The 16,342-nt window shown below is 46.7% G+C and overlaps 1 protein-coding gene across 2 annotated transcripts in view; it reads left to right on the forward strand.

Annotated features, from left to right (window-relative positions):
• TARBP2 (TARBP2 subunit of RISC loading complex) overlaps positions 1–16,342 on the forward strand; it is a 49,574-nt gene that overhangs the window by 25,799 nt on the left and 7,433 nt on the right. Inside the window, exons 3-7 of one of the 2 annotated variants that reach the window (XM_040425816.1) lie at positions 3,073–3,175; positions 4,034–4,105; positions 10,909–10,981; positions 11,074–11,191; positions 15,382–15,509. In XM_040425816.1, coding sequence (XP_040281750.1) covers positions 3,073–3,175; positions 4,034–4,105; positions 10,909–10,981; positions 11,074–11,191; positions 15,382–15,509 — 494 coding nt within the window. Of the gene's footprint in view, positions 1–3,072; positions 3,176–4,030; positions 4,106–10,908; positions 10,982–11,073; positions 11,192–15,381; positions 15,510–16,342 lie in introns of both variants that reach the window. The other variant, XM_040425815.1, reaches the window with a different exon arrangement.

A 16,342-nucleotide genomic window follows, 5' to 3' on the forward strand; every position in this document is an offset into this window, starting at 1 on the left:
CCTGTATAGGTTGCTGGATTAGAACCATTCCTTATCCTAGGGGTATTAAAGCTCACTCTACCAGGGCAATTGCCTCTTCGTGGGCAGAAAAAGGAGGGGTCTCCTTAAATCAGATTTGCAAAGCGGCTACTTGGTCAAATATTAACACCTTTGTTAAATATTATCGCCTTAATCTTTCCGCCTCTGCAGATTTAGCATTTGGCCAGAAAATACTACAGTCGGTTTCCCACCCTATGTAAATATTTGTTAGTTCTCACTTGTGGCAGTCATGGTGGATGAAATGGAAAACCGTAATTAGACTAAGGATCCATTCACACGTCCATATCTGTTTTGCGGATCCGCAAAACACGGACACCGGCAATGTGGATTCCGCATTTTGCGGACTGCACATCACTGACACTGTCGTAGAAAATGCCTTTTATTGTCCGCAATTGCGGACAAGAATAGGACCTGTTCTATTTTTTTGCGGATCCAGGAGTTCGGATCCGCAAATGCGAATGCGGACAGTACATTCCGGCTCCATTGAAAATGAACGGGTCCGCACCTGTTCCGCAAAATTGCGGACGTGTGAATGGATCCTTACCGGTAATTCTGTTTTGGGTGGGGGCAATTTAAACTCTATGTATATTCCTGCCCCTACACAGGTCAAGGGTCATCTCTCACTTGTGGCAGTCATGAAGGATTCAAGGAAACTGAATTACCGGTAAGTCTAATTATGTTTTTTTGTGGAATGAAATAAAAAAAGGTCTATGTTTTACAACTTTAAAAATACAAACTTTAAATTTTATTATTTTTTGTGTGTGTATAATTGGGAAAGGGGATGATTTGAATTTTAATATATATTTTTTTTTTGTTACTTTATTTCACTGTATTTTTAGTCCACCCTAGGGTACTTGTACGTGTGATCTTTTTATCACTTCTCCCATAGACTGCACTAGAATACTGCTGCTGTCTGTCAGGCTTTGCCTCAGGCACAGGTTTGCAGGCAGTTCCCTATGACAGACCTAGAATCCTTCACCAGACCCTGGGATGCCATGTCAACTGGGGCTTAGATCAGAGGACAGATTTAACCCCCTCTGTGTAACACAACAGATGCTGTGGTCACTATGGACACAAAGAGAAAAATAATAAATCCATGAAAAAAATTACATTTCTCTTGAATAAACGCACATATCCATCCAGCCTAGTAATGTCCATACATTGTCCGTGCATCAATTGATCTTCCACAGTCCTGCTGGGAATAGAATTTGTGTGACCCTACAGTAAAAATAGCAGAAATTTGCTAAGAACGAGACCAACTGGGGATCCGCAAATCAAAGAAATGGCACAAAAATGTAAGGGTTTTTTCCATCTCAGACACTGGTGCTGGGACCCGCACCTACAATGAGAACGGAGCTGGGAAGTGAACGGAGGGTGCACTGCGTATGCGTAGCCGCCCTCTATTCATTTCTATGGGGCCACCGAAAATAGCCGAGCGCTGGCTCGGCTATTGCCGTCTGCCCCATAGAAATGAATGGGAACATGGGCCGCTCATGCGCGGTGCGCTCCCATTCACTTCTATGGGAGCAGCGCTTGGTGGTGGACGGACCCCGGGAAATCCCAGGCCCTCCAGCCACAGCGCTCCCCGCTTTGTTCTCATTGTAGGTGTGGGTCGCAGCGGTGGGACCCGCACCTATCAGACAATGGGGGCATATCCTAGCGATGTCCCCATTGTCTGAGATGGGAATACCCCTTTAAGGTTTCATTTAATGAGGACCCTTCATGTGTTTTTTTTTTTTTAAGTTTAGATAAATACCTTTACTTGCGGGGTACCCCCTGCTGATGCTGCCACCCTGCCTGTTTTTTTTCAAATATCGCTCCTGCGCCCCGCTGTGTGCCCCCTGCAGTTTTCCCGCTCAGTATGTTAATACTGAGCATCGGTACAGGGAGGAGGAGATGCCAGGGTTTCTCAATGGGCGTCTCCTTCTCCCTGGCTGTGCCGCGATCCAATCGCAGCGGAGAACGTCCCAGCCAAGGAGAACAAAACAAAACAACTCTCCTTCTCACTGGCTGGGACGTTCTCCGCTGTGATTGGATCGCGGCACAGCCAGGGAGAAGGAGACGCCCATTGAGAAACCCTGGCGTCTCCTCCTCCCTGTGCTGATGCTCAGTATTAACCTACTGAGCGGGAAAACTGCAGGGGGCAAAGCGGGGAGCAGGTGCGATATTTGAAAAAAAACAGGCAGGGTGGCAGCATCAGCAGGGGGTACCCCGCAAGTAAAGGTATTTATCTAAACTAAAATAAAACATGAAAGGCCCTCTTTAAACGCTGTCTAATTATTGCTGACCGTGTCACACCCTATTGATGAGGGAAATGGGTACATTCAGTTTATTTATACATTTCCAGGTGGAATAACAGGAGCAGACCAAAGAAAAGTTATTTAAAGGGGTTGTCTCTCTTCAGCACATGCCATTTGTCATGTAGGTAAAGTTAATACCAGGCACTTACTAATGTATTGTTTTTATCCATATTTCCTCATTTTCTGGCTTCAGTCCTTTTTTCCATCCCATTACACACAGCTCATTTCCGGGGGTTACGGCCACCGCTGCAGCGCAGATATGAGGTGTCCCGCACAGGAGCTGCTGTGCATGCCTGCCTATGAATGATCCCAGTCACCAGAGAGGCCGGCGCATTTTCCAATAGTGTGCCAGCACGGCCGCCGCTGCTGGATTGCATAGTGGTCGTAACCTCTGGGTATGAGCAGTGTATTATACGATGGAAAAATGAATCCAGACAGTAAAGGAACAGGGGTGCACCACCAATGAGGCCAGGTGAGGCAGTCACCTCAGGTAGGGGCAATTTGGACGATAACAATACATTAGTAAGTGCCTCGTATTAACTTTCTCTACATGATGAATACCACTTGCTGAAGTGAGACTACCCCTTTAAACAAGACTTGCATAATTGTATTTCAGGTCACAGTCCTGTCTGTCTTAATTTGAGTAGTGACTTGGGGATTCTATGATAACTCCTGAAGGGTGATATCTTGGCTCATGGGACACATTATCTTATGGGTTTTTTTTTTCCTCCAGGTCAAGGACCTAGCAAGAAGGCGGCAAAGCACAAGGCGGCAGAAGTGGCACTCTCCCTACTGAAGAGTGTAGATATGTTTGGAGAAATTCTCGAGGAAAACAGGTGAAGGCGGTTATATGGTTTTAAAGGGCTGTTCCCATCTCAAACATGTGTGGCACATCCACAGAACGTGCCATGAATGTCTGACAAATGCAGGTCCCCTCCTGGTATGGGATCCTCCTTGTCCCCTGTCTGGTCTGGATGCGTTGGTCAGAGCTACAGATACAGGCAAGTGGATTGAGTTACGGAAATGGCTTAGCGCATCAAGCTATGCTGCATCTGCAACTTGTTAGATTTGGAAACTGCATAATTTAGGCTCGGTATACATCTGCCTCCTTTGTAGATTCTGGCAAAAGTGCAGGATTTAGCAATGCAAGCAGTGTTACTTTATCCGGTAGAATTACGTAATCTATAATGGAAATTACGGACCCTGTTAAACCCCACTGACTATATCGGCTGCCATTTGTGTTCAGTAAAGAGAAAAATAGAAATGCCCCTCTAAATCTTTTCAGCATTGGTCATTTAACTGAACGTTTTCACTGCCTGTCAGTCAAAGTGCAGAGGTCGCGGCAGTTGCAGAGAGAGCAGAGCCTCTAGGTGTAACGGCAACGCCCCTGTTGCTCCTAGAGGAACACTTGAATATTTTAAAACATCATTTTTCTCAGCAATGCAGGCACATATGAACATGGGACCAACACAGATGCCTTCAGCTGCCAAGTGCACCTGTAACAGGTCAACCAGTGTCATAGGTACAAATCTGCTGACACATGCCCTTTGAATAATGCAAACATGCAAAATTAATATTGGTCACTTTAATTTTTATTTGCCCATTAGAATGTTGCATATGTTACTTAGGATATTGGAAAGGGAAGTAAAGGAAGAATGCACTGACTGAAATGTGTTTCTTTATATGATTTGTAGTACTGACTGTACAGCTGAACTACCTGCAGAAGTAACCATAAAGTCTGAGGGAGCCTCTCCACCAACGTCAAGGTAAACCAATCATTCCTGTGAACCACCAAGTAGTTTTTTGTCTGTTTATATATGGGTGCCTGCTCATCACCAAAATAACCTATTTAAAGCACGTTTTTATGTTAAAGTAGAACTCCCGACAAAATGTTTATTCTCTGACCTGCTAGAAAGTGATGTCATGTGACCAACTCTGATCCCCAACTGACACAGGAGAGGAAGTCAGTTACGTGTCTATTCATTCCTATGAAAGTGAGGCTCCCATAGGAATACATAGAGAAACTGATGCGTTAGGGAGGTATAACTCACATATATACAGCCACTGGTAAGAAAATTACATTCACTAAAGATTACATTATGTACCTTTTGTAAGAGGTCAGAGAATAAAATTTTGGGCGGGAGTACTTTAATTTTTTATTTTTTTTATTTCCCCTTGTTATTTAAATAAACATTTATAATCCTGCAGTTTTTGCACTGGCCACTAGGCCAAATAAGTTATCACCTCTGTGTAGATAACACCTGCTCCACCATTCATAATAGGTGATATCACAGCTAGGGCTGCAGCTAACGATTATTTTAGCAATCGAGTATTCTACCGATTATTTTTACGATTAGTCCAGTACTCTTATAAGAAAAAATGAATTAATAGACTGTTTTCCTTTATAAAAACTCTTTAGACCCCTGCCATCAGTCCCCAACACCCTTCGTTCTTCCCCAGTGCCATTGGCTCTCACCCACCCCAGTGCCATCTCTCCCCTAAGGCCAGGCCACGCCACACTTCAGTTAAACCACGGACGCACGGTCCGTGAAAGCCCAGCCTCCCTTCCTCCTGACACCCGGAGTGCACAGCGTCATTGGTTGCCTTAGTTGCCCCCCACCCCCTCGGTGTCACCAACTTGCGTTTCCAGCAGGGGCGCCGACGACATTCCATCGTTCCGCGCTACTCTGGGCCTGACGTCACACAGCGCGTCAGGTCACGGCGTGTGTACGTCAGGAGGTCAGTGCAGCGCAGGACCATGGACGTGCTGTGGAGTGTCCGAAGGCCCCCTGCTGGAAAGGTGAGTATTCTGAGCGCATTGTGGGCCAGAGGCAGACCACGGAGCGGGAGTAATAGCAAGCGCTTCAATCCCACTCCGTGGTCGTGTGACAAACGAATCCTTGATGCTAAAAATTTGCATCAAGGATTTTTTTTTGTGTCGAATTACTCGATGCAACGAGTACTCGATTTAAAGCCATAATCACAGCTCATCTACTCCCTCCTGACCTCTGCACAAGTCACAGAGCATGGATAGAAAACTCTCCCATATAAGTCAATGGTTCATCTACTGTCTATTGTGTCTATAGCCCATGTAGTTGCTCTCCAAGGACTAGAAGTCTTAGTATACTTCTCATTCGTATCATTGCGGGACACAGGCTTGACCATGGGTATAGGTGTTGCCGCTAGGAGGCGGACACTAAACACAAAAAAGTGTAAGCTCCTCCCTTCAGCTATACCCTTCCTCCAGGGACTAAGCTAAATCCGTTTTTAGCTTAGTGTCTGTAGGAGGCAGACCTCCCTACATTGCAGGTCTGCTGGTTTTTTGCTCTTTCTTCTTTCCTTTTTTTTTCTAGCAGGAGTTTCATGCAGTCTGTAAAACTGCCTGCATTCCAGACCAGGGGGTCACCCAAGCTCCTTCCTGTTCTCCAGAAGCAAGGGAGGACCAGAGGTTGCAGTAAAAACCTCTGTATCACCACCGCAAGTCCTCTCTGTTCCGGTGCAGCATCCCTCCCCAAGAGGCCGCACACCGAAGGTGGTGATCCGGCTGGAGCCAGGGGGGCAGAAGACGCCGGACAGGTGAGTATAAAAGCGCAAACCTTCCTTCAAGCCTCGCTCTTCCTGGCGTTCAGTCAACAGGGCTCAAAGTCCTTTAACCCCAACAGCTCAGCTGCATGACTGGCAGCTCCCGGCACCCTCCGTTCGGGTGGGCGGCCGGCTTAATTTGTTTCGGCATGTCTGGATGGCTCATGTCCGGATGCATGGGTGAGAGAGGTCATTGCAGAGGGCTACAAGCTGGAATTCAAGTTTTTTTTGGTCGTTACCTCCGACCTCGCCCTCAGCCGCAGATTCCTTTTTTCAGGCGATTCGCACGCTGCTGCCGCAGGGGGTGATTGTTCCGGTTCCTGTTTTCAGGGGTTTTACTCCAATCTATTTGTGATTCCCAAAAAAGAGGGGACGGTCCATCCCGTTCTGGACCTCAAGGCCTTTAACTGCTTCCTTCGCATCCGCAGTTTTCGGATGGAGTCCCTAAGGTCGGTCATTGCGTCCATGGAACCAGGGGAGTACTTGTCCTCGATAGACATCAAGGTTGCTTACCTTCATGTTCCTATCTGGGTCAGTCATCAGAGATTTCTCAGGTTTGCAGTGGGTCCATTTCACTTCCAGTTTGTAGCCCTCCCGTTCGGCCTGGCCACGGCTCCCAGGGTCTTTACGAAGGTTCTGGCGGCAGTCATGGCCCTGCACCATGCCAGGGGGATCGTGGCGTTCCCTTACTTAGACGACATCCTGGTGAAGGGTCCGTCGTTCCGGCTGGCAGTGAACAGCCTAGGCCTCTTTCACACTTGCGTTGTTGGGATCCGGCATGCACTTCCGTTGCCGGAGGTGCCTGCCGGATCCGTAACAACGCAAGTGTACTGAAAGCATTTGAAGACGGGACCGTCTTCCAAATGCGTTCAGTGTTACTATGGCACCCAGGACGCTATTAAAGTCCTGGCTGCCATAGTAGGAGCGGGGAGCGGGGGAGCGGTATACTTACAGTCCGTGCGGCTCCCCGGGCGCTCCAGAATGACGTCAGAGCGCCCCATGCGCATGGATGACGTGATCCATGTGATCACGTGATCCATGCGCTTGGGGCGCCCTGACGTCACTCTGGAGCGCCCGGGGAGCCGCACGGACGGTAAGTATGCTGCTCCCCTGCTCCCCGCTACACTTACCATGGCTGTCAGGACTTTAGCGTCCCGGCAGCCATGGTAACTATTCAGAAAAAGCTAAACGTCGGGTCCGGCAATGCGCCGAAACGACGTTTAGCTTAAGGCCGGATCCGGATCAATGCCTTTCAATGGGCATTGATCCCGGATCCGGCCTTGCGGCAAGTCTTCAGGATTTTTGGCCGGAGCAAAAAGCGCAGCATGCTGCGGTATTTTCTCCGGCCAAAAAACGTTCCGTACCGGAACTGAAGACATCCTGATGCATCCTGAACGGATTACTCTCCATTCAGAATGCATTAGGATAATCCTGATCAGTATTCTTCCGGCATAGAGCCCCGACGACGGAACTCTATGCCGGAAGACAATAACGCAAGTGTGAAAGAGCCCTAAGCATAGTTCTGGAACGCTTCGGGTGGATCCTGAACAGGCAGAAGTCCTGTCTTTATCCAACACAGCGGCTTACTTATCTGGGCATGGTGCTCGACACTTGTCAGGCCAAGGTGTTCTTGCCACCAGAGATGCTATCCTCTCTCCGTCTTCAGGTTCTTCTCTTGTTTCGGCCATGTCCTATTCCCATTCATCGCTGCATGCGGGCTCTGAGTCACATGGTTTCTGCCTTCGAAGTGGTTCCTTATGCTCAGTTACATATGAGAACTTCAGTGAGCCATTCTGTCCAGCTGGGACCATTCTCCAGCCTTCGTGGATTGGCCCATGCGTCTCTCTGCCCCAATCTGCCGGGCCCTCAGATGGTGGTTGGTCTCTCCGATGTTGACATTGGGCCGCTCGTTCATTCCTATCCAGTGGACGGTGGTAACAACGGACGCAAGCCTCCGGGGTTGGGGGGGGGAGTTTTGGAGAATCTCTGTTCAAGGAGTATGGTCACACGAGGAATGCTCCCTTCCATCAATGTTCTGGAGTTGAAGGCGATTCGTCTCTCTCTGCGACATTGGGTCGATCATCTTAGGGGTCGTCCGGTTCGGGTTCAGTCCGACAACTCCACTGGGGTGGCGTACCTCAATCACCAGGGCGGAGCCCGTCAGCCATGGCGGAGACGGCACTGATTCTCAGCTGGGCGGAGAAACATGTTCCGGTGTTGTTGGCAGTTCACATTCCCGGCGTCGACAACTGGATCGCCAACTTCCTCAGCCAGGAGTGTCTCGATTCCGGCGAGTGGGCTCTTCACCCGCAGGTCTTTCGAGCCATCTGCAAGACGTGGGGTCGACCGGACGTGGATCTCATGGCCTCCCGCTTCAACAACAAGGTCGAGGACTTCATCGCATCGTCACCTCCGATGCTAGGGAGGCTCGTCTCCGTAGTGGCCTGCTATGCAGCAGCGGCCGTCCATGGATCCGGGGAGTGTGGTAAGTATAATCCATACAAGGGGCCCGGGCATTGGGGTTTGATAACCCTTTTAACTTTTATTTAATCCAATTAAAAATTTACTTATTTGGAGTCTTCCTCCTCCTGTTGTTGCTTGCGAGGAAAAGCCCTAATTTGATGCCCTGCATATAGAGCTGTTCTTAGTCGTGTTAGGAGGAAGTGCTTCCCTTTTGTCACCTCTCCTGAGATGTCTGTTTTAGTAAATATTTGAAATAACTGATGGAGCAATTTTCTTCTGCAGTGTCCTGTTCCTCTGTTATTTCTTTTAGAAATGTAAGACTGAACTAACTGTTACCAGCAAAATCTGACACTATCCAGTCAGCGGAGCCAAAGGAATGGCAACATCCAATTGTAAGTGGACTTTTAAGTAATAAGAGGAATAACAGAGGAATGGCACAATGCTGAGTTACTAGTAAATTTGATCCAGATTTGTTGTTTCATGGGGAACAAAAGTACATTGCTCAAAAAAATAAAGGGAACACTTAAACAACACAATGTAACTCCAAGTCAATCACACTTCTGTGAAATCAAACTGTCCACTTAGGAAGCAACACAGAGTGACAATCAATTTCACATGCTTTTGTGCAAATGGGATAGACAACAGGTGGAAATTATAGGCAATTAGCAAGACAGCCCCAATAAAGGAGTGGTTCTGCAGGTGGTAACCACAGACCACTTCTCAGTTCCTATGCTTCCTGGCTGATGTTTTGGTCACTTTTGAATGCTGGCGGTGCTTTCACTCTAGTGGTAGCATGAGACGGAGTCTACAACCCACACAAGTGGCTCAGGTAGTGCAGCTTATCCAGGATGGCACATCAATGCGAGCTGTGGCAAGAAGGTTTGCTGTGTCTGTCAGCGTAGTGTCCAGAGCATGGAGGCGCTACCAGGAGACAGGCCAGTACATCAGGAGACGTGGAGGAGGCCGTAGGAGGGCAACAACCCAGCAGCAGGACCGCTACCTGCACCTTTGTGCAAGGAGGAACAGGAGGAGCACTGCCAGAGCCCTGCAAAATGACCTCCAGCAGGCCACAAATGTGCATGTGTCTGCTCAAACAGTCAGAAACAGACTCCATGAGGGTGATATGAGGGCCCGACGTCCACAGGTGGGGGTTGTGCTTACAGCCCAACACCGTGCAGGACGTTTGGCATTTGCCAGAGAACACCAAGATTGGCAAATTCGCCACTGGCGCCCTGTGCTCTTCACAGATGAAAGCAGGTTCACACTGAGCACATGTGACAGAATCTGGAGACGCCGTGGAGAACGTTCTGCTGCCTGCAACATCCTCCAGCATGAACGGTTTGGCATTGGGTCAGTAATGGTGTGGGGTGGCATTTCTTTGGAGGGCCACACAGCCCTCCATGTGCTCGCTAGAGGTAGCCTGACTGCCATTAGGTACCGAGATGAGATCCTCAGACCCCTTGTGAGACCATATGCTGGTTCGGTTGGCCCTGGGTTCCTCCTAATGCAAGACAATGCTAGACCTCATGTGGCTGGAGTGTGTCAGCAGTTCCTGCAAGACGAAGGCATTGATGCTATGGACTGGCCCGCCCGTTCCCCAGACCTGAATCCAATTGAGCACATCTGGGACATCATGTCTCGCTCTATCCACCAACGTCACGTTGCACCACAGACTGTCCAGGAGTTGGCAGATGCTTTAGTCCAGGTCTGGGAGGAGATCCCTCAGGAGACCGTCCGCCACCTCATCAGGAGCATGCACAGGCGTTGTAGGGAGGTCATACAGGCACGTGGAGGCCACACACACTACTGAGCCTCATTTTGACTTGTTTTAAGGACATTACATCAAAGTTGGATCAGCCTGTAGTGTGTTTTTCCACTTTAATTTTAAGTGTGACTCCAAATCCAGACCTCTATGGGTTGAAAAATTTGATTTCCATTTTTTTTATTTTTGTGTGATTTTGTTGTCAGCACATTCAACTATGTAAAGAACAAAGTATTTCAGAAGAATATTTAATTAATTCAGATCTAGGATGTGCTATTTTTGTGTTCCCTTTATTTTTTTGAGCAGTGTAGTTGCAAAAACTGACACGTCAGGAGAGCGGAGTGGTCCTTATATAGGTGTCGTATTGACTGGGAAGCACATTAAATAGGTAGGGCTGAGGACGGTGTACTGCATACATTATTAAAACCTGCAGAGGGCAAATGACGTAGACATCAAGAAAATCTCTAGGTTGTAGATGAAGGCCTTTTGGAAGGAGTATTGTTAGTCCTGTCAGCTTCTGGTTCTTCTCAATGCAGATGGTGCCAGGCACCGTACTCAGCCTGAGAATCCCAGCAAATATTCAATACTATATGTAAACTTTCAGCACTGAATCGAAAAACTGTCAGAGAGCATTGGAGCAGCAGTGCTGGGAGATCAGACCGGTCAGTAGGGCTACTTTTTTAATTTTATAACCCTTCTTGCCTTTACATACATTTTTGGGGGTCTCTAAAAACCCCTTTTAATGTTTTCTTCTTTGTGTAGGAATCACAGCATTGACATGAAACCGCCTTTGTCGGCCCAGCAGTCAGAGTGTAATCCTGTGGGGGCCCTACAGGTAGATTATTCTGCTCCTGCCCTTATTTTGCTACATTTGCTGCAAGTGTTCTTTTTGTCTTATTGCCATCTTTGTTTTCTCCTCTTTGTCAGGAGTTGGTGGTGCAGAAAGGCTGGAGACTTCCCGAATACACAGTAACACAGGAGTCAGGCCCAGCACACAGGAAAGAGTTCACCATGACCTGCCGGGTGGAGCGCTTTCTAGAGATTGGTAAGTGAGCTCTGCTGGATAGACAGCACGAAGGGAGATGGGATGGAGGCTGTCAGACATCAGGCGGTGAGGAGCCTTCTGAGAATACCGGGTCCATAACTTCAATCATTGTCTTGAAATGAAGCACTTTATAAGATTGCAATATAGAGAAGTGGGAAAAGGAATCCAGGATCCCGGTCAGACTGAATTCCTTTTTCCACTTCATTATTTATAACCCTGACATTTCCATGCATCCAACAGCTGTGCAGGTGAGTTGGCCATGTATAGGGGAATTTCTCAATTTGTTAATTTATGCTAAAGCTAAATTTTATGCTATATAAAACACCTATTTTTTCCAAACTCCTCCCCAATGGCACTAAACAGGAGGGAACCCCTGCCTCCCAGGGACAGGAAACAACGTGGAGAGTAAAAGTTTAAAAGCCTCCTCCCCTTTACCTTGTCCAGTTGTTTCCTGTCCCTTGGGGATGAAGTGGAGACGTGGCGGGGTTCCCTCCTGCCTAGTTTCCGCTCAGCCTTATGGTAAGTTAACCCTGACCTGTGTCGGGAGGGCTGATGCAGAGCGGCGGATTTCGGAGCGTGATGCTGGCCCCTCTGTCAGCTTTGGTGTAAGCCCTGCGGCGGCAGGCAATCCATTGCATTTCTGCTCCTCTCGGTAGGCAGCGATGGGAGAACGGCGGCAGGCAGTTGCGATTCTCCAGGAGGGTCGGAGTCTTTCGAGCTCAGGTCACGTGCGCGCATCTGGGGAACTGGATGACTCGCTTCGGCGTGCGGCTGCACACTATGTGACTCGGAAGTTCGGGCTGTAAAAGGCCGGCATGCGCGGCGGTATAGCTTTCCTCAGTCGGAGCACAGCCTGTCCAGAAAAGGTGTCATGTCCCTTCAAGCAGAGATGTCTGCCGATCCTCTCAAAGCCCTCAGCCCGTTAAGCCTCCCCTGGGTGAAATTCCTTATGTAGCACCTCTTTTTGTGTGGAGGTGTTGAGTGTATTTTCACCTTTGTTCATGGTGGAAGTTCCCATGTTTAAACAAAAGCTCCCTTCTAAGGGATTGTTTTTTTAAATTTCAGGGCAGAGATGGCAGTAAAAGTGGGGAACCTTCGCTAAAGAAGAAATGTGCTATTTGCAAGAAGCATTTAGCCGCCCATATTAAAAAGCCTCTTTGTCAAAAATGTACGGATGTCAGATGAAGCTCCATCTTTGGTTGAGAGTCTGAAATCCATCATAAAGGAGGAAGTAAGCCCTGCTATTGACGCAAAGATGGCTTTAATTCTGCAAAAACACTCTACATCCAGATCTAATCCCGAAACTCAGGTTGATATAGATTTTGATTTAGACGAGGGTGAAGTTTCATCTAATTCTGACTCTGCCTCATCTGACGATAAATCTGTAGGGTCTTTATGTTCTATAGAAGAGACCGAGTCTAAAGAGCCACACTCTATACAAGACCACATGTTTAAAGGTCTGGTGGATAAAAAGAGGCAAGTTTTTCCTGTCCATGAAAACATAAAAAAAGCTCATTTCTGAGGAATGGAAGGATCCAGAAAAGAGATTGGGCATTTCAAAAATCTTTAAAAGAAAGTATCCGTTTAATGAATCTGATTCGGCTCACTGGGATAAAACTCCCAGAGTGGACGCCCCTATAGCCGGGATCTCTAAGAAATCATCCTTACCCTTTGAAGATGTTGGGCTCCTTCCAGACGCCATGGCTAAAAAATGTAAATCAGTTCTTAAAAGATCCTGGGAAACATGTATGTCCATGCTAAGACCCAGTGTTGCGACCACTTATACTGCTAGGGCCCTTTAATTGTGGTTATCCCAGCTTGAGGAACACTTGATCTCCGGTACTGCAAGAGAGGATATCTTGTCCTCCATGCCAGTTTTGAAACAGGCCTCCAATTTCTTGGCGGGCGCATCAGTGGATCTGTTAAAACTTTCCGCTAGAGTGGCGGCTGTATCTAATAAGCACGACCACCACTGCTGGACTGCAGGATGGTCGTGACCCTGGAAACGGGCAGTGTATAATGCAGGGGTGCACAACCTTTTCTGGTTGGGGGCCACATTGTCAACCTGAACCAATTCCAAGGGCCGAAAATAAACTTTAAAGGGGTATTACCAAGTGAAATACTATATTTAAGGCATATTGAACATACAGTATATATTATAAATGTCTAGTTACACTTCCAGGACTCCCATCTAATGGGACAGAACATTAAAGATTCATGTGAGCAGCCACAAGACATAGACATACATGTCTGCTACCAGGTGGTTGGGGGCCGCATAGAATGGTATTGAGGGCCGCATGTGGCCCCCGGGCCGCAGGTTGTGCACCCCTGGTATAATGTGATGGAAAAATGAATCAAGCCAGCAAAGGAGGCAATATGAACAATCACAGTACACAGTAGTGCTTTGTATTAACTTTCTCGATAAATGCCATTTGCTAAAATAAGATGACCCCTTTACATGGCAACTTTCAGCAGATTCATACCTATGAAACTGGCTGATCTTTTGCTTGTGTCATTGGCAGCTGAAGGCATCTGTGTTGGTCTCATATTCATATGTGCCCGCACTGCTGAGAATAATAAGGTTTTATATATACAAATGAGCCTTTAGGAGCAACTGGGGCATTGCTGTTTACACTGCCTGGTCCTGTCAATAAAGTGCAGAGGGGGCAGCAGATGAAGAGAGAGCAGCGCCTCTAGGTGTAACGGCAACACCCCCATTGCTCCTAGAGGCTCATTTGCATATATTAAAACATCATTTTTCTCAGCAATCCGAGCACATAGGAACATGGGACCGACACAGATGCCTTCAGCCGGCAAGTGCACATGTAACAGGTCAGCCAGTCTCGTAGGTACAAATCTGCTGACAGATGCCCTTTAATGCTGTGGATTCTCTGCAGCTGCATTTCATGCTAAAAATCAAAATCGTGTTTTACAAGTAAAGAGGATGACATTTTAGAAACCCACACACTGCAGAGAACACTTGCAGCATAAACTGGCTTCCGCTGCCGGTATTCACTCTGCAGCAATGTAAAGATTGTAAACCACAGAGGACCTTCTGTGATCCTGGCAGTTAAGCAGCTGCAAAAACCAGCCCGTTTTGGGAGTTTTTTTGTGGCAGTGATTTTCATCCCGGTCCACTGTGGATTTTATATATTGGATCCTACTCCATGTGGCTGTAAGTATTTTAATATTAAAGGGCTTGTGCATATTTTTATTTTTTTTCTCCTTGTCCGTTCTGTTTTTTTCTATTTGCAGCCCATATGCGGAACCATTCACTTCAATGGGGCTCCAAAAAAAACGAAAAAACTGAGTGTATCCAGTATCCGCATGGCTGTTCAGCAGAAAAATAGAATATTTTTGTCCGTATTACGGACAAGGATAGGACTGTTCGATTAGGGGCCAGCTCTTCGGTTCTGCAAAATGCGGAATGCACACGGCCAGTGTCCGTGTTCCTGTAGAATCAGTGCCTGCATGTTCTCAGACTGCTGACCCTGTTCCAGGGGGAATCGCATAGGGGCAGTATTAATGAAGGGTGTATATTTGTGTATTGCAATGTTTTTGGTAAATCTTTCTCAACCTGAAAGGTGATGCTATGACCGTGAGGTTTAGCAGATGTAAATGAATCTTGATTTCAGACAGCGCTGAGCCGATTAGTATTCTCTTGGTTGTAGGCATACATGTGAAGTCATCCAGACGAAGTAGAACTAAAGTAATAACTTTATAAATCCTTGAGCAATATATGCCACATTTTTATTGTGGCGTTTATTACGTCTGTCTGCCCTGGCTGTGCTGTAAAATACCTGGCAACTCGGGTGACATATGGCCGACTGGCTTCAGTTTGTAATTCAGTAAATATGTCTCTGCTTCCCGTGTTTATATCCGTGGATTTATGTATCCATGTATTACACACAGCTGTCCATTCTCCATGTATGACCATCCCTGAGGCTCAAGCGTCCTTTTATTCTTATTGTGGATTGAGGCTACACCCCACCTGTAACATTAAAAGGAGCCATACATGATACTCTATACATTGATTAGACCAGTGCTAGATATGGTCATAACATAGCAAATACATTTAGCAGTTATTGGTACAGTCAGATTGTAACCCTATTATTAAATCTGTAAGGTCTGCCTATTTGTCCGGCAAAGAGAGAAAATATTACAGAAACTTACAGTCAGTTTATTTCCAGGCAGTGGCACATCCAAGAAGCTGGCGAAGAGAAATGCTGCGGCCAAGATGCTCCTGCAGATTCACAGGGTACCCACAGAGCATCGGGAAAATGGAGAGCCAGAGCCTGAAGATGATCAGTTTTCTATGGTAATTATGAGCCAGCTTGAGAAGGGTAAGGTATTGGCCATTAGATTTGTTTCATTTTGAACCATAAACGCTCATCACCCATTCCAGAAAGTCCCTTCTTTCCTCCGTTGGCTGGTCATTTTCCTCCGTTGGCTTTTGGCCTTTTCATGTTTCAGGACCTTTAGTTGAAGAAGGAAGCTGCACTTCAGATCAACCTCCTGGAACTGAGGGCAATTTTACTAGGCCGTGTCCACTGGACCTCTCTTCAGAGTTTTTCAGTCGGGGTTTCCAACAGACAATTCCACGGATTTAGCTTATTTGAACTACCAATGGGGCACCAGGAGCCGTCTGGTTCCAACTCTCTCAGCAGTCCATATTCTAGGGATGGGCAATAGGATGGTGTACTACCTCATCAAGGAGAAAACTGTATCTATAACTGGTGGTAGGTTGTGGTGGCTCACTAGCAAGTAGTTAAGGTATGGTGCTGCAAGCTCATATAGAGGGAATCACCCCACCCTCTCTTAAAAGGCAAATGTAGTAATAGGAAAATGAGTGAGCACTCATACACTTGGCAACCAGATTGACATATGCAGAAAATATTTATTATATCCCCATAAAATACAAGTAATAAAATTTATAAGAACAATGTAGCAATAATATACAACATTACAGTCACATATGTTGTGGTAGATATGATCGATACTATATTCAATAAAAATATATTCAATAGAAATATTCGATAAATTGAATGGTAGAAAATTCAATGTTGAAATATTCGATAGAATATTCATATGACTCAATAGTGTCAATAAATTCAATAATATATATCACACCAAAAAACTTCAAGTATATGC

Source organism: Bufo bufo, chromosome 3, assembly GCF_905171765.1.
Source record: "Bufo bufo chromosome 3, aBufBuf1.1, whole genome shotgun sequence".
NCBI lineage: Eukaryota > Metazoa > Chordata > Amphibia > Anura > Bufonidae > Bufo > Bufo bufo.